The 18,492-nt window shown below is 47.0% G+C and overlaps 1 protein-coding gene across 7 annotated transcripts in view; it reads right to left on the reverse strand.

Moving 5' to 3' along the window:
* Positions 1 to 6,018: 6,018 nt before the first annotated feature.
* LOC135909264 (uncharacterized) overlaps positions 6,019 to 18,492 on the reverse strand; it is a 121,852-nt gene continuing 109,378 nt past the window's right edge. For 2 of the 7 annotated variants that reach the window (XR_011514613.1, XM_070538991.1), the window contains 4 exons: positions 16,924 to 17,186; positions 15,143 to 15,251; positions 14,720 to 14,779; positions 6,019 to 13,711 (listed from right to left, as the gene is read on the reverse strand). Coding sequence is in view for 1 of the 7 variants with exons in the window: in XM_070538991.1 (XP_070395092.1) it covers positions 15,193 to 15,251; positions 16,924 to 17,186 (322 nt within the window). In the remaining 6 variants the exon portion in view is untranslated. Of the gene's footprint in view, positions 13,712 to 14,719; positions 14,851 to 15,142; positions 15,252 to 16,923; positions 17,378 to 18,492 lie in introns of those variants that run through there. The other 5 variants (XR_010566670.2, XR_010566674.1, XR_010566671.2 and 2 more) reach the window with 5 other exon arrangements.

The raw sequence follows: 18,492 nt of genomic DNA on the forward strand, positions 1-18,492 counted from the left end.
CATAACGGTGGAAGCAATGAGTGCGAGAGCAATATGTTGTAATAATATGTGAAGTGGAAGGCTCGTAGCTGTAGTGGCAATATGAAAAGAAGTAAGCGCAAACCGACCAAGTAACAACGAGCCGTTGTGTTGGGGTCCTCTGTTTGAATCCTGCCATCGGTCAACTTCATTTATGTTTGTTAATTAAAGTCAACGTCTTCCTTTAGCGACTTTACCACGACTTTTCCGCATCGGGTGCATTTAAAACACCTTACCTGGGCCGAGACCGGAGGTAGCCGCACAACAGCGCCAATAAAATGACATCAATTTCAGGTTTGAGCTCTGTTATTGTATCGCACTTTTAATATTTAAGAGGAAGCTTTAGCTCGGGTGCTCCTATATAAATACATGTAAAAGGAGAAATCGTTTTTCTAGGCAACTACTGCACAAAATTTGGCGAGGTTTGGTGCATTTAAAAGGAAACTAAAAATCTAGTGACTGTTGGTTTCGAATTTTTTATTTAGTCGTCAATCTTCTTTTCAAAAATTGGTAAAAATCAAAAATTTTTAGAAAACAAAACTATCGAGTTTACAGCTCTGTAACTCAGCAATAAAAAACGATACCGCAATTCAGTGAATTGCATCTAATAGTACACCCAACGCGGACAAAACTGATATGTTACACATTATACTAAAGAAAGTTTTTAATGTGAAAATACAGCTTTTGCAGAACCCTTGCAAACAACGTAACAAATTAACGTAGAATTTAAATTGACATATCAAATTTGTCTGCTTTCAATGATCTAATGGATGCCGTTTACAGAACCGTTATATCTGTTCTTGAAGCAGAGCTATCAATTTGTAAACTTCGTGCTTATATTTTTTTCGAACTTGCGAATTTTTCAATATCTTTTTGACAAAATCCAGGTCTTAAATCGAAATTTCGTTTCCAACAGTCACTACAATTTAACTTTCTTTTTAAAATGCAACAAATCTCATTAAAATCTGTCCAGGAGTTATCTCATAAAAATGTTTTTGCATTTTACATGTATTTGAATAGGCCGCGTCGGAGTTGGGCTCGAGCTAAAGCGCCCTCTTAAGTCTGAAAAGATTTAAGATAAAAGGCATGCGCTGTCACTGTTTTATTTCATGACATCAGTTTGCCGGCTGCCATTCTCAAAATTCTGAGGAGTAATTTAGTCAAGAAGTTAAGGCCTGGTATGAGTAACTTCGGTTATATGGTGGTGGGGCAATATCACCCGCACACACCGCATGTCATATAGCATGGCATGGCATGTAGGGTACAAATACCCAAACAAGTACGCAACCTCACGGCAGCGGCGGCGGCGAAAATTCGCTCGGAGCGTCCACATAATTGCAATCGCACCAAGTTGCCTGTGACGACGACACTCGCAAGACACCGGTGACACATTGATCACCGGGAGTAGCGACGCGCCGGCGTCCGGCATGTATTGGCAATGCGCGCGCACAGCGGCTAGCGTGTGGAACCACACTGCAACATTCGGCGTCTATGAAGCTGTAAATTCTCACCATTGCAGAGGCCGCATTCCGAACTTGAGATGCACGCTCCAGACCGGCCGTGATTTATTTTAGATGTGCACAAAGCTTGCCTTGTCGAAGAGTTACCCGTGCTGCACGAGCACCATTTCGTTTCTGGTGCGTCCGAGATACAGCTGAGTAATTTGCATACTCGAGAACTCTCGTAGGGTGACTCACCTGTACCACAAGGCTGCACAGTACTCTTACCACGAGTTTTGCCGAAAACTGCGGTACCTTCTTGGCCCTTAGCGAAACACTGCTTAAGCGCTACGTGCAACGAAAGCACTTCCGTTATTTCCGAAAACTACGGAACTTAATCAGACATCTTTCGGTACACGTAGCGTTCACAAAAAAAAAAAAAATTGCACTGAGAGAAGAAATGCACCGAACGGGCGCATGTCTTGTGCATTGCTTCTCTAAGTCCTCGTTTTTCTGAGCGCTGCGCGCGCGGGAAGAAGGATGCCTACCAACTAGATCGGTTTTCAATTCTACTTAATCGGACATTACGCTCAGTGCATGCATGTATATACGTGTATGTGCCGTTTGTGAGTGTCTGATCGCTGTGTGCGTACACCATATCTTTCACCCAACGCCCAGAATAGCATTCCAGACTGTCCGCCAAGCGAACATCTCCAGTTTCCATTAAAGACAGCATCTCTCGCTCTCCCACCTGATTCACAAATAGCACTGGTGCTGAAGGTGTGACTGACGTCAACCAAGCAAGAGCGCAGCCATGCTAAATTAACTTGTTTCTAAGTCATTCGCCCGTCATTCCAGTAGCGTCACCGGCTCAATATAGGGTGCAAGAGCATACGGGGCAGCTTTCTCAAGGCGGAAAGCTGGGATTAAAGAAGAAAGAAAGGAATCTTTATTCCAGAATAGTGTAATACAATATGATTGACAGTATCATCTAGATTCTTAGCCTACGTGTCTAGTTCTGGATCCATACCGTAAAGTCACCATAAACTGCAACCCAAAGCAAAAAGAAAAAAAAATTATGGGGTTTTACGTGCCAAAACCACTTTCTGATTATGAGGCATTCCGTAGTGGAGGACTCCGGAAATTTCGACCACCTGGGGTTCTTTGATTTGATTGATTTGTAGAGTTTATTGGCGCAAGGGCCAGATGTGGCCAAAGAGCGCCAAGTCGATGATCCGTGCTTGTCAATGATATGTGAGTGTTGATTGTGGGGAGTATATGACACACGGCTGCATAGTGGACCTGGGGTTCTTTAACGTGTACCTAAATCTAAGTACACGGGTGTTTTCGCATTTCGCCCCCATCGAAATGCGGCCGCCGTGGCCGGGATTCGATCCCGCGACCTCGTGCTCAGCAGCCCAACACCAGCAACCCAAAGCAAAAAGCAATAGTAGGTTATCTTCTGTAGATGATTTAAAGTGATGTTTTAATGATGGAGTGCCATTTGGAAGTTTTATAATGAAAATGGGTATTTAATACTAGATTTTTGCACGAACAAATGATAGGGAACGCCGACCGTATACATTAAGAGTTCTGGCGAGTTGCATTTATTATGGCCAGCTTGCCTAGTGTCGCTTGTAGGCGTGACAAATATTGATGATAAATGTGGCTTGTTCGTGATTAGTATCCTGTGGATTAGTATAGCTGTTTTATAGTCCCGAGCTGGGACAAGTGGCATTATATTTACGTGTGCAAAAAGCTGTGCAAACGGCGCGTTATTTGTGGCTGATGTAATTATTCTAACAGCAGGTTTCTGAATTTCGATTAAAGGTAATTTGATTAAAGGTCAATGTTTGAAGCCCAACATTCTACGCAATATTTTAAATGGAAATAAAAAATGCTTAAATAAATAAGACGTAATGGAAATGTTTGCGCGTCTTTAATAAGGTATAACAACCAAAAACTATTTTTTTTTAGTTACTTGTTCAACATATGGAGCCCAGTGTAGCTACGAATCGAGACATATCAGGGGTACAAGTTGCACGTAGTGGTTGTTTTTCGGTAAGAAGCAGATACTACGTACTTGGTCTTTTTGTAGTTTAAAACAAGTCTGTTCGCTTCAAACCATGTTAAAGTATTCTGCAGGTCAGTTTGAGCGATTTCTTTTGCTTCCTGTAGTGACTGTGGTGAAATTGTTAGAGCTGTATTAGCCGCCTATAATATAGAATGAGGAAATCTGAGTGATTTAGGATAATTATTAATGAAGAGAGAGGAGAGTATTGGAGCCGGTACCGATCCTCGGGGAGCGCCCGTTTTTACCGTATTTAGGGAAGATTCTTTGCTCCTAACTACTACGTATTGCTTACCATTTGTTAAGCAGCAGCGAAAAAAGCAAAGTGCTTCTCCTCTAAAACCATAATGTTCTACTTTTTGTAATAGTATACTGTGACTACAGTGTCGAATGGTTTTCTAATAACCAAGAAAACGCCGCGTGCGAAGTGGTTCTTGTTAAGTGCTTGATTTACAATTTCTATTAGGGAGCTTACTGCAGTATTAAGGGAGTAACCAATTCGAAAAGCGTGTTGTGCATTTGAAAGTATGCTTTAGATACCTAGGAAATACCTTGGAAAAAGAAGACATGCGAAGAATAAAAAGAAAGGAAAGGCGCTGTCCAGCATCTTTTATGTCCCGTTTTCTTCTTCCACCCGATTCCTTGGCCTACGGCGAATAACCACCACCACCATCATCACCGTTATCAACATCATTTATCTCCCGTAAGCGCTGAAAATGTCTCGCAATGCACAAACGGTTTTAGATGATCGTCACCGGCTGTAATAAGGCGTCCGTGTTCAGTGTGTCTATTTTCTGATTATTATGCCTAGCCTCCCCCGAGCCGCATTGTAGAGCAGCAAACCAGATTTTCTCTTCTGGTTGACCATGTCTTTCTATTTCCTTTCGTCTCTCTCTTGTTCACGAACGGTGCCAGGCTATTAAAGAACGAAGTACGATGGACACTTAGCATAAGCACGTCTGCCTTATGCAAACGTAACTCTCTCATCCCGGTGTTCGTAAAATTTATAAATAAAGAGATAAACCTAAGGTAGCAACGTACAAAAGCCTTTTAACTGATGCGTAGACGATGTATAGTTCCCATGAAGGCACCTGCGGAAAATTATCCCGAAATCCTCCTTAGCGCTAGAAACACCCGAGCGGTCGAAGCCCTCAAAAGTAGCCGAGTGCGAGGAAGGTTTTTGTAGGAAACAAATTTCGAATTATCCTGGCCGCTTCCTGAACGCTAAAGAGGGTTCACTCAGCTTTGTACCTGACAAGTTCGTAAGCGAAAAGAGCTTACGAGCACGCAAGCACGCATATTTGCCGGTTTGCGAGGGCTCAAATTCCCCGAGAGGAATCTTTCCACGCATTTCTTCCGGCCTTCGCTTCTGACACTAAATCTCCAAGATACCCGCAACCTTTACGAGGCGCGGGCTCGAAGTAATAGGCATCCAGCTTCGAGATGACTGAGGGTGTGCGGGATTCCGTTATGCACGCACTCGCCGGCTACTGACGAGTGCTATCGCGGGTTGCGAAACGCTCTTTACGGATACATGAGCGTGGACGGACAGGTGCGTGGGTTGACGCTGGTTCGGCATTGCAGGCAGTTGTATAAGAGAGGTAGCTCTTCGAGTTTGCGCTGCCATGCTCACCGTGTTTGGTGGTCTATCTCGGCACTCGCCCCCGCACCAAACAAAGCTGGAGCGCTCGGATTCCACTGAACATATTTCACCCGTAAGCCGCAAGGCAGTACAATGACCTTTCCTGTGGAAGCTTTTCAGCAGGAATCTGATCACCGCTGAGAGTCGGCGCTCTCACTTCTGCCTCGAGCTTGGCATAAAATGGACAAAGCCGGCAAAACAAGACCGGGGTTGTTGAACTGAAGTTTGTTATTTAAGCATTAGCCTATATAGCTCGAATGTGAACGAACCTTCGTAAAGTTAAAGCAACAAGACTCAAAAACTTACCAATCTCTCGGACCCGAGTTAGCGCGTACTTTAGCCGGTGTAGTGCTATTTGTCATGACACGATTGATATTTGCGCGCCACTTGAAACGAGGACTGCGTGGGGAACCACAGAGACATTACGCTTGCGTCTGTCCCTCCCCAGTCCTCGTTTCAAGTGGTACACAAATACCATTGGTCTAGAATTGTAACCAACCATCCCAAACCAGTACCTTTGCTAAGACAGTGACGTTCCAGGAAATTGGATGTTTTCCATTGCAGCTTTTTCTTCATGAAATGGACGCACTGTTTATGCGGTACAACTATTTAATAGCATATGTAGGAGTGCTTCTAAAAGGAAAGGCCTGTATTGAAGGCAGTACTAGTAAAATGGTGCCACTTTTTGTCCAGTGCATGCTTCGACACTTTTTGACTGAGGGTAGAAAATGAGCACTCGGGCAACTTCAGCAATCAACAATCACCATTCTTATAAACCGAAGGCCGGGAGACGAATCTGTGAAAATATTCGAAATATTAAGCTTTAGCAATAGAGGAAGCATTTGAAATGACTTTTTTAAAACATTTATTGCGCACGTGCCAGGTTCATTAATCCTTTAATTGTGGTTTCTTGTATTAGAGGCATTTTTTGCATAACGCATCAGGTGTCATTAAGCACTTTGTTATGTGGGCTGCCTTGTCAGATCAGGAAGAGTTGGGTTCTACAAGGTAGAACCCACAACCATTGCTTCCGTCGTCATCATTCATTTCGCCTCCCACAAGTAGCCCCCAAACCCGAGCCATGCTTCTCCGGGGGTAGTTTTGGTTTGGGACATCGGTCCATATCCGGACAAGGGTAAGCCAGAAGGCGGTTTCGCTCTTTCGCTCGTTGGCTTAATAGTGTAAATAGCAAGAACAAGACTGTTAGCGCTTGCGCTAACACGCCTTAATACTTCTCGGCATAGCAGGCCACTACCATCTCATGCAGCAGTACTGACGCTTTCATTCTGTGTTGTTTTACAAGGAAAAAAAAAAAAGCTAGATTCAAGGATCTTCTGCACAATTTCCGGGTGCACATTGTAGATATTCGTGGATAACATGTCACATTATGCACCATCCTGGACACTGGAAGACTTTGCCGAGAAGAGCATTTCGCCCCGCCGGGACTGTTGATGACATACACCGTGAACACTCTGGGAGGATCTGCTTATTCGGCGCCCTCTTTTGTCTGAAAGGAAGATTCATTTTTCTTGGTTGTTCTCGTGGTGTTAGACTTGGGAACGGTAGTACCGACTTACGCTGACCCTACGAATGCGAGAAATTGCAGAACACTGATAATTTTGTAATTGTAATGTGTGCGTTCAAGCAAACAATGAACAGGAAATTTCCCTCCGACACACAGCAGCTGAAAAAAAAAAACAAATTATAGCATTTACAAAGTGTATCCTTGGAGGACAAGCGTTAATACGAGCTAGAAATTTGTTAAAGGCGCAAAACACAATGAACGAAAAAAAAATGGACATAGGACAAAAAAGCCAATTCCTTATTAACTTCTCCGCGCTCTATCAGAGTACACTACTGCACAAGCGTGCACAGCGCATGCAGAAAAGCCGATGAGACATTAAGACAAGCAAGCAGCAAGACTGAAAACGAGCGAGCATGGAAGTATAGTCAATAAGCCACTAATGGAACCGCCAAGCAATCGGCAGAGGTGTATACTGAAATCAGCAACATGCAACCAGAAAGCAATCAAGCCAGCAAGGAAAAACACACCTTGATAAGTTTCATGCAATGTAATTCGTGCAAGCGGCAGGACACACGCTGAAATGTCATTCGTGCAAGCAGTCAAGAAATTCAGCATGCAGACAAGCCTAAAAACAGTCACTTGACAAAGCGCCATGCCAAGAAGGAGAGCGCAGGCGAATGTGGCTTATGACGCAAATCAGCAAAAAAAAAACAATCAGAAAAATTGGATGGTGAAATCAGTGACGAGCAAGCAGAAAATCCCCAATCCTAGCATGTTGGAAGGGCTTTCATGCAAGCAGGCAGAAACAGCGTACAAGCAAGCCTATGTTACAGTCACATGACAAGAAGAAAGGCCAAAAAGCAGAGGGTAGGGGTATAGCTGATGCGGCAAGACAGTGAATGAACAAGCAAGCAATCAGCCAAGCTGGATGGCAAAATCAGGGAGGAGCAAGCAGGAAGTAATCAAGAAAGCAAGCACTTCCATCCCAGCACATAGCAATGCCATTCGTGCAAGCAGGCATAACCTTCAGCGTGCAGGCAAGCCTAGGGGCAGCCATAAGACAAGGCGGAAGGCTAAATAGGAGAGGGCAGGCGAATGTGGTTTATGACATAAGCCAGCAAAACAACATGCAACCAATCAGCCGAGTTCAATGGCGAAATCAGCGACGAGCGAGCAGGAAGCTGCACAGCCCGCAAGCAGAAAAGCCCCCACCCTAGCACGTTAGAAGGGCACTCGTGCAAGCAGGCAGAAACCTCAGCGTGCAAGCAAGCCTACGGGACAGTCACAAGGAGCAAGGCCAAAAGACAGGGCAGGCAAAAAGGCGAGCCAGCGAAGGAACAAGCAAGCAATCAGCCGAGTTAGATAGCGAAATCAGTGACGAGCAAACAAAGTAATCAAGGCAGCAAGCACCTCCATCCAAGCACATAGCAATGTCATTCGTGCAAGCAGGCTGGGACCTCAGTGTGCAGGCAAATCTACGAGATAGTCAAAAGACAAGGAGCAAGGCCAAAAACAAGAGGGCAGGGGAACGTGGTTGATATGGCAAGCCATATTCAAGGAAAAAGCAAGCAGTCACCCAAAATGCTTGGCTAAATCAGCGACGAACAAGCAGGAATCAATGAAGCCAGCAAGCAGAAGAGCGCCCATCCTAACATGCTGGAATGTCGTTCGTGCAAGCAGGCAGAAACTTAAGTGTGTAGGCAAGTATACGTGACAGTAACAAGGAGCAAGGCCAAAAAGGAGAGGGCAGGGGAATATGATTGTTGAGGTAAGACAGCGAAAAAACGAGCAAGCAATCACCCGAGCTGGATGGCTAAATCAGCGACGAGCAAGGAGGAAGCACTCAAAATAGCAAGAAAACGAGCCCCAGTCTTAGCACATCGCGATGTCAGTCATGAAAGTAGGCAGAAACAGCGTGCAGCAAGCCTACAGCACAGGCATAAGAGGAGGAGGAAGGCTAAAAAGGAGCGGGCAGGTGAATATGGTTTATTAAGCAAATCAGCAAAATAAAAAGCAACCAATCAGTCGAGTTCGATGGCGAAATCAGCGACGAGCAAGCAGGAAGCTATGAAGCCTGCAAGCAGAAAAGCCCCCATCCTAGCGCGTTGGAAGGGCACTCGTGCAAGTAGGCAGAAACCACAGCATGCAGGCAAGTCTACGGGACAGTCACAAGAATGGCAGCAAGGCCAAACATGAGAGGGTAGGGTAATACGTTTGATGAGGCGAGCCAGTGAAGAAACAAGCGCGCAATCAGCCGATTTGGATGGTGAAATTAGCGACGAGCACGCAAGATGCAGTCAAGATAGCAAGAAAATGAGCGCTTGCCACATACCGATGTTATTCGTGCAAGCACGTAGAAACCTTAGCATACAGGCAAGCCCACGCGAGTCACATGACAAAGAGAAAGGCCGGAAAGCAGAGGGCAGGGGAATAGGTGATGCAGCAAGACAGTGAATGAACAAGCAAGCAATCGGCCAAGCTGGATCGTGAAATCAGCGACGAGCAAGCAGAAAGTAATCAAGGCGGCAAGCACCTCCATGCTAGCACATAGCAATGTCATTCGTGCAAGCAGGCAGCGACCTCAGCGTGCAGGTACATCTACGAGATAGTTACAAGACAGAGAGCAAAGTCAAAAAGAGAGGGCAGGAGAATATGGTTGGTGAGTCAAGCAAGTGAAGGAAAAAGCAAGCACTCAGTCATTCTGGATGGCAAAACCAACGATGAGCAAGCAAGAAACAATCAAGTTAGCAAGCAGAAGAGCCCCCCCATCCCTAGCACATTGCAATGCCATTTGCGCAAGCAGGCAGAGACTTCCGCGTGCACGCAAGCCTACGTGGCAGTCACATGACAGTGATAAGGCCAAAAATGAGAGGGCAGGCTAATATAGTTAATCATGCAAGACAGCGAAAAAACAAGCAAGCAATCAGCCGAGCTGGATGGCTAAACCAGCGACGAGCAAGCAGGAAGCACTCAACATAGCATGAAAATGCGCCCTCATCTTAACACATGCCGATGTCATACGTGCAAGCAGGCAGAAACCTCAGGTTGCAGGCAAGCCTACCAGACAGTCACAAGGCATGGAGCAAGGCTAAAAGGAGAGGGCAGGCGAATGTGATTTATGAGGCAATCCACCAAAACAAGAAGCGAATAATCAGCGGATTGGATGGCGAAATCTGTTAAGAGTAAGCAGGAGGCAATCAAGCCTGCAATCAGGGAAGCCTCGATCCTAGCACATTGGAAGGGCATTCGTGCAAGCAGGAATAAACGACAGCGTGCAGTCAAGCCTACGTGACAGTCAAGACAAGGAGCACGGGATAAAAGGCGAAGGCAGGGAAAAACGAAATATGTGGTTTTACATGCGAAAACCATTTTCTGATTACGATGCGCGCCGTAGTGGAGGACTCCGGAAATTTCGGCTACCTGTTTAAAATGCACCTAAATCTAAGTACACGGGTGTTTTCGCAATTCGCCCCCACCGAAATGCGGCCGCCGTGGCCGGGGTTCGATCCCACGACCTCGTGCGCAGCTGCCCAAAACCATAGCGACTGAGCAACTACGGCGGGTCGAAGGCAGGCTAGTATGGTTGATGAGGCAAGTAAGTGACGGAGCTAACTGACAATCAGGTGAGCGGGATGGCAAAATCAGCGATGAGCAAGCAAGATGCAATGATGCCAGCGAGCACCTCTATTCTAGCAAATAGCAACGTCATTCATGCAAGCAGGCAAGGACCTCAGCGTGGCATGCAAGCCTACGGGACAGTCACAAGACAAGGATTAAAGCCAAAAGGAGAGGGCAGGGGAATATGGTTTATGAGGCAAGCCAGGGAGGGAACAAGCAAACAATTAGCCGAGTTGCAAGGCGAAATCAGCGACGAGCAAGCAGGAAGCTAACAAGCCAGCAAGCAGAAAAGCCCCCATCTTTTCTCGTTGGAATGTCATTCATGCAAGCAGGCAGCAACCGTAGCATGCTGGCAAGCCTACGTAACAGTCATGACAGAGACCATGGCCAAAACGGACAGGGCAGAGCATTAGGGTTGATGCGGTAAGACAGCGATTGAACAAGCAAACAAAAAGCCAAACTGGATGGCAAAATGAGCGACGAGCAAACATTGAGTAATCAAGCGAGCAAGCAAATGAGCCCTTATCTTAGCACATACCACTGTCATGTGTGCAAACAGGGAAAGACCTAGCCCATGCATGCAAGTCTAGGTGATTGCTGCATGAGAAAGAGCAAGGCTAAAAAGGAGAGAGCAGAGAAATGTGGTCAATGAGGCAAGCCAGTGAAGCAACAAGCAAGCAATCAGCCGAGCTGGACAGCGAAATGAGCTGCGAGCAAGCAAGAAGCAATCAATCCAGCAATAATAACAACCCCCATCCTAGCAGGTTGCAATGCCATTTGTGCAAGCAGGCAAGGACGTCAGCATGCAGGCAAGCTTACGAGACAATCACAAGACAAGGAGCCAGGGCTAAAATGCGAGAGTAGGGAAATATTGTTGAGGCAAGCCAGTGAAAGAAAAAGGAAGCAATCAGCCGAGGGGGATTGCGAAATCAGCGAAGGGCAAACAGGAACCACTCCAGACAGCAAGCAAATGAGCTATAATTTTAGCATGCTGCAATGACATTCGCGCAAGCAGGCAGGGACTTGAGCGTGCAGCCAAGTGTGCGAAAGATTCACGAGACAAGGCGCAAGGCCGAAAATGAGAGGGCAAGCTAACATGGTTAGTGTGGTAAGCCATGTAAACAACAAGCAAGCAATTAGCTGAGTGGGATGGCACAATCAACGACGAGTAATGAGGAAGTAATCAAGCCAGCAAGCTCCTCTACGCTACTAGATAGCAATGTCATTTTTGCAAGCAGGCAGGCACCTCAGCATGCAGGCAAATCTACGAGGTAGTCACAAGACAAAGGAGAGCCAAAAGGGAGAGGGAAGGGGAATATTTTTGATGAAGCAAGTTAGTGAAAAGAAAAGCAAGCAATCAGCTGCGCTCAATGGCGAATAAAGCTACGAGCAAGCAGGAAGCAAGCAAGCCAGCAAGCGAATTTGCTCCTTAGCACATACCGATGTCATTTGTACAAACAGGCAGGGACCCCAGCGTACAGGCAAGCCCACGGGTCAGTCATAAGACAAGGAGCAAGGCCAAAACGGAGATGGCAGGGCAATATTGCTGATAAGTCAAGCCAGTGAAGAAAAAAGAAAGCAATTAGGCAGGCTGGATGGCAAAATCAGCGACGAGCAGGCAGGAATCAAGCCAGTAAGCAGAAGAGCCCCTTCCTAGGACGTTGCATTGTAGTTCGTGCGAGCAGGCAGGTACTTCTGCATGCATGCAGGCCGGTCTGGTGACGATGTTGCAGGTGTGGCTGTGTAGAAAGACAAGGAGCTAGGCTGAAAAGAGGACTGGGAAATATTTTGAGGCATGCCAAGGAAGGAAAATGCAAGCGAAGGAAAATACAAGCAATCAGCCTAGCTGGAAGGCGGAATCAGTGGTGAGCAAGCAGGAGGCAATCTGGCCAGGAAGTCAGCAAACAGAAGGACCAGCATCTTAGCACCATGAGCTGTTATTCGTGCAAGTGGGCAGTAAACTGAGGGTGTTGGCAAGTCTACCAGAATATGGTTTATGAGGCAAGCTAGTGAAAAAAGCAAGAAATTGGCCAATCTGGATAGTGAGATCAGCAACGAGCAAACAGGGAAGCAATCAAGCGTGTCAGTCAGAAGAGACCCCAAATGATGCACGCTCTGTCATTCGTGCAAAAGGGCACTGAACTAAATGAGCATGAAAACCCTCGCGACAACAATTAGACAAGAAACAAGTCAGAAATTGAGCAAGCAGGAAGGTAGTGCAACGAGCGAGCGATTATCCGACCAATAGCAAGCGAACAAAAAGGCGCCCGGTGATACCATGAAGCATGTAAGCGTGAAAAAGAAAGGGACATGTGAGTGTACACGAAGAAATGATATATGATGGAAGATGGTGGTCAGGCATTAGCAAAGAATATGAACGTGTAATGGAGGCAGAAAATTTGAGAAAGCGATATACTACGTAAAGCGCTAAAGGACTTTGGAAACGGCGAGTCGGTGCTCAGCCGGCGTGTGTAACTGCGAAAAAGTTGCAGTTCCATCCATGCAGAATGGGAGAAGTAGAGCAATGATCCCAATGCAGAGACTTGAAACGGGAAAGCAAGTGTGCGAATAAGTGAGGGAATAAATTGTGAATCAGTCGAATGATTCTTTGGGCGATCGTTGGACTGAACCTGTTACGGGGTAGTAAGGGATCGAGAAAGTAATGTACGCAAAGATCTCATGTGCTGCAGTATCAGAGAGGATAATGGTAGCACGTGAGCCAATGATAATGCAAGTGGCTATTGAGGCTATGGAGAAAGTAGTAATGAGGGAGGAAGCATGGAGAAATCCTAAAAGGGAAGGAAGAAAGTGAATTCAAGGATGTTTCGAGTCTGAACAACCTGTTCTCTTTTCGCGGTGGTTCTGATGCTAATTTTAAGAACTTTTTAAACCATTTCATTAAATAAAGTAGCGACAATGTTTTCAATCTATACAAGTAGAAAAACACTTGCCCACCTGTAGATTCATGTAAGAATAGGCAGTTGTCACCACATATTTCTCTTGCCTAGTGTACCTGCAAAGCATGGACTACAATAATTCGCTTCAAAAATGAAAATGCGATGGAAGGTGTTTAGAACCTGGCTGTGGGCTCGTTCGCATCATGTGCGGAGAACATTCTTACCACCGGCGCCTGCAAGCGCAACGATTGCATTTGGCAGTAAGCCTGGAGTCCTCGAAGCATACTGCAACACGCTCACGTGTAAGATGTCTTCATAATTGCGGTTTCTTCCCTGGAAGTGTTCTCATGGCCACCGAATCGCTCAAGCAAAATGTGCCTCAAGACCAAGATATTCTGCTTCAACGTAGCGGACATTCTGCTTCAACGTAGCGGACGCTGGGGTGCCTGAAGTGGGATGCGGGTAGCCTGGAGCAGGGAGGAATGTAGTCTGGTCGGGGCTCTGCACAGATAGGAAGCAACAACGAAAAATGAAAAATATAGTTTCTAGGAGTGGGTAGCACTCGACCAACGTTGCACACACACACCTGAAGCACGTCGCGTTTTACGGCCTTTGTATAGCTGACGAAGTTGTTGCGACGCTTGAGGCGGCAACGTATAACCTACGGCGAACCAGTGCCGAAATTTTCTAAGTTGACAAGATACTCACATAGGAATATGTCATGACAATGATTTTAGTAGCTTGGGCTTTTCTTTAGACGCCGCTTTTCGTCGGCTATCAAGGAACAACTGCGCGTTTTCGACACAGCTGGACAAACGCCTGCACAGGCGGGCTGCGTACGGTCTGGCTGTGCGCGTGTTGTTGGGCGCGTTTCTCGTTGAAGTCATTTTTTAATAAGCCCAAGTGACTCGTGACGACATATTTCAGTGGCACACTGAATAGTTGTAGCCGGCGCAGGCACGGTCGGGTTGGGACGCTTGCTTCCGTACCAGCACGTCCGTGGTTGCGGTAAGCAAAACAGCAGCGTGCAATGCTTTAGTTGAGAAGCGTTCCAAGCAAAGGACAGTTGTCTGGCCAAAAGTAGTAGGTTACAAGGAGGTTTTAAAGACATTCTGGAGTGACAGTCCTCGCAGTTTCTTACCAGTACAGGTGAAGCCAGGGCTTCGTGTCACATGTTGGACAAACGCCTGCACAGGCGGGCTGCGTACGGTCTGGCTGTGCGCGTGTTGTTGGGCGCGTTTCTCGTTGAAGTCATTTTTTAATAAGCCCAAGTGACTCGTGACGACATATTTCAGTGGCACACTGAATAGTTGTAGCCGGCGCAGGCACGGTCGGGTTGGGACGCTTGCTTCCGTACCAGCACGTCCGTGGTTGCGGTAAGCAAAACAGCAGCGTGCAATGCTTTAGTTGAGAAGCGTTCCAAGCAAAGGACAGTTGTCTGGCCAAAAGTAGTAGGTTACAAGGAGGTTTTAAAGACATTCTGGAGTGACAGTCCTCGCAGTTTCTTACCAGTACAGGTGAAGCCAGGGCTTGCCCCGATTTCACCCTTGAAGACGGGCTTGTTTCGACCTGAATTGTTGCCCTTGGATGAGTAATTACATCATCTCCCATTCAAGTTGCCAAGACATTCAAGCTTCAACCTAAAACCAGTGATACAGATACACACATCGAGAAAACACTGCACGGCAAAATGGGCCATGTGAAAGCCATTGGAAGTAAGAAGTAAACGCTTGCGGTTCGCTGTGACATGTTAACGTTAAACGATTCCCCTAGTAAGATGCCGCTGGCCGGCTTCACCTTTAGGACACCATCTCCACTCTAATTTTTTTAACAACCTCATTGGCCAGTTACCTCCCTTTCAACTACACTTGCAACATCAAGAGCTCATACTCGATTTGCAAGCAACAGATTGCAAGCAGTCAACTCGAGTACCTTAGTACAGCATCTCATCCGAGGAAGGAGGTGTCATCGTAGGTGGTTTCTCACGTTGTCCTTGCAAATGCATCGGTGCTCGTTGGGCGTGCTTCACTTCTTCGTGTGCCTGCGTCGGGTAGGGCAGTAATACGAGCCAACATTGCACGAGCACTCACTGCAAATATGAGGCGTTTCACAGCGCCGGCGTTTGGCGCGTGACATTAAGTGCCGCCTACATTCTTTCAAAAATTTGAACCCTTTGGGGCGTATCTTGTCCCACAATAATAAATGTCATCCGACCTTCTCGCATTTCCTTTGTTTAACGCTGCGAGCCCGGTACTTCCAAGTCACGAACGGCTTGTGCGTTAACAGCGTGACGTAGCATTCTCGGCGGGAAAGTAGCATGCGCAGAGTTTGCAAGAAAGGAAACGCAAGCAAGGCAGATGATTATTGTTGTGGGACAAATATACACCCCAAAGGATGCACCTATTTAAGAGTAGTGTAGCAACATGTAGTAAAGCCAATTTCTGTGCCAGATATTGTGACGGCAATAATTTCGCAGCGTAGAACACACAGCTTTGATGTAGCATCCACTGAAAGCGACAGTCTTCCAATCACATAAGTGTGTAAACTCAGACAACTTCGTTCGAATTTCGGACGAACGCGCTACTTGTGAGCGACAAAAGGCAACATTGCTTCGCTACGTTATCGCTTTTCACCCAATAACAAGTGCTCAAACTGTCACAAAGCAAGGCCACTTTTTGTGAGCGAAAAGAAAAACTGTCAAAGAAGTGCAGTGACAGGCTAATATGGCCTACTACTGAACAAAAAAGACTACGGCAGAGCCCATCTCACGATTATTTTCCACGTTAATGTGATTAGCAGTAAAACAATGTAGGGACACACCGTATTGCTGAAAACAGCTTTTAGGTAGGGAAGTTGACTAAGAATGTGGATTTCTTAACTACACCTTTGAATGCCAAAAAGAAAGGAAATTGTCAGTTTTACCCGAAGGCAAAGCGCTGAAAGAGATAGCATGGTTTAGCGTTGCACTGAAGGCGTCTCGGGAAGCTGGCGTGGTGAGCGTACCAGTAGCGTTGCAGGTGTCGTCCCTCAATGGCGCACGAGATGGGATTAATGGAAAACACACAGACGCTGGTCGTCGACGTCGGTGTAAACGCGCAGAGCACCGAAGGCGCTCTGCGCGTTTTAGTCTGCTCTTGGCTGAGCTTGAAGGATATATTTACGGAACCAGTCTTTTTCTAGGTTTGTAGCTGGGAAAGTATTCTGTAGAAGTTCAAGTGGAGATGCCCATTTCGTCTGCTGTCGAAGTTCTGATTGGCTGGGCTGCGCGTCCGCAGCAGGCCACAGCCAATCAGAACTTCGACAGCAGATGGAATGGGCATGTCCACTTGGTGAACTCTTACTGAATACGTCTCCTGGAGCAGTAGAGCTATAGCTCTAAAAATTCGTTAAACGTGGCCTTCCACTTCAGTTTAGTTCCAGTGGCCACACACAACAGCGTCTGCATGTTCGGTTTCGCAAACAAGCTTTTAAGAAACGCGAGCTCTCAGCTGCAGCCAATTTAGTTTTCCTTGCCTGAGAACGCAGCGTCTATGTATTCGGGCACCACAAACAAAGCTTCACTAAATGAGGCCTCGCAACAGCAGCCAGTTTTGGGCCGCTGGGATTGTAGACTTGGGGTTCAGCATCACTAATTTCAAATCAACTATGGCGCGATCGCATTGGCGTTTACTTCAGGCGTAAAACCTTTATATTTAGAAGAGCAACACTCTTACTTTTATCAGTCTGAACCTCTGCATCGGCTGTCCCATGGAGCCGCACAATCTCGTCCCTGGCGTTGCCGGACGTCGGTAGAACGCAGCGCGTCTCGGGAAGTCGCCTTGGCATCCTTGTTCCTGGTATAGGCCAGGGAATGCCAGGCAACCAAGGACCTCGCTCGCAATCCGACGGGTCCCGGATGGTGGCCCTGGTCGTCTGCTCCGGGTAGATTAGGGGCACCAGGAAGCCACAGACCTTGCTCGGAAGAGCGGTTCCGTTGCTGCGAGCAGGCCACAGTTGCGTTCGAAATTGCACGCAACTGGGCACCGTCTCTCTCTGCGCAGCCACGCCAGCCACGTGTCCAGTCACCAAGCGTTCCGTCATGCTCTGATCACGTGTCGCGAAACGTGTGGCCCAATCGCAGCGCGACGCGTTACCGCACTTCGTCTTTCTCTGTCTCCTCGTTTTCTTCTTTTACTAACCACACAGCTCACGGAGGAAACGCTACTGACCTAATTTTGGCTTACTTGCGATTTTACTCTTTCTTGTGCAGCTCAGCAGCTTAGGGCGGCGGCAGCTTATAGTATACTTTTTCCCCTTGCATCTCCCCATCTCCTGCATTCTTTTTTTGTTATTCAACGGGTCCAGACTTTGCACGTGTAGGTTCGCCGCATACAGTACTATTAGAGGAACGCACAGATAGGAACTGGCCTATCCAAAAGGGGCATGACGTGACAGCGGTCCGCCGCTCGTCCCGTTGTATCTCGTGTGTGTCGGGAGGATGCACGTGCTACGCAAACACGTTTTTGTACTTCTTGTGTGACGCGTGCAGGCACAGACGCTGCCTGCGTCGGCTGTCGGCCAATGCGAAGAACTCGAGGCCTCAAGCTCACGTCGATGGACGTTCTTTTGTGTAACCCGTTTTGACAGGAATACGGCACGACGGTGCGGGTGGACTGCCTCTTTGGGTATTAGATTCAGCTGTTAGGGCAGCACCCTAAACTGTAGAGCCCACAGTGCTGTTTGCCCAATAAAGAGTTAGCTTCCTCATTGACAGTTTTAACACTGTGTCCTCGACCATCACTGCTACGTGACGTCTGGTAGGAAGTACTAGACATTTCACGTCGCGCATACAGACAGATTAACAAGGTTCAGTGACCACAGATGACGAACAGAACCATCGATAACATTCGAGAAACTCCGGATACTAGCAGACGCGTCCTTCGCTGAGCGATAGCGTTTAACATTTGTTAGCCGGTGAAAAGCGGTCACCCGAGAAAGAGAAACAAGTGCACGCGTCAATGCAGGTTACGTACGGCAGGACGGCATCCCACTCATTGTGCTCGATGTCGACGTACACTGCTAGCACGTCGGCGAGGGTCTTGTTCAACCGCTCCATAAGACCATTTGTCTGCGGGTGGTAGGCAGTTAGACGGTAGGCGATGCGAGAAAAGTCCTTAACAAAGGGCCCATAGTAGGCACAGAGGCCAAGGAATCTGCGCGCTGCTTTCTTGTCGATGGACTGCGGGAATTTCGCTATCGCAGCTGTTTTCTGTGGGACGCGACTGAGTCCGAACTTGTAAATT

This window comes from Dermacentor albipictus, chromosome 5 (genome assembly GCF_038994185.2).
Source record: "Dermacentor albipictus isolate Rhodes 1998 colony chromosome 5, USDA_Dalb.pri_finalv2, whole genome shotgun sequence".
In the NCBI taxonomy this organism is placed as follows: domain Eukaryota; kingdom Metazoa; phylum Arthropoda; class Arachnida; order Ixodida; family Ixodidae; genus Dermacentor; species Dermacentor albipictus.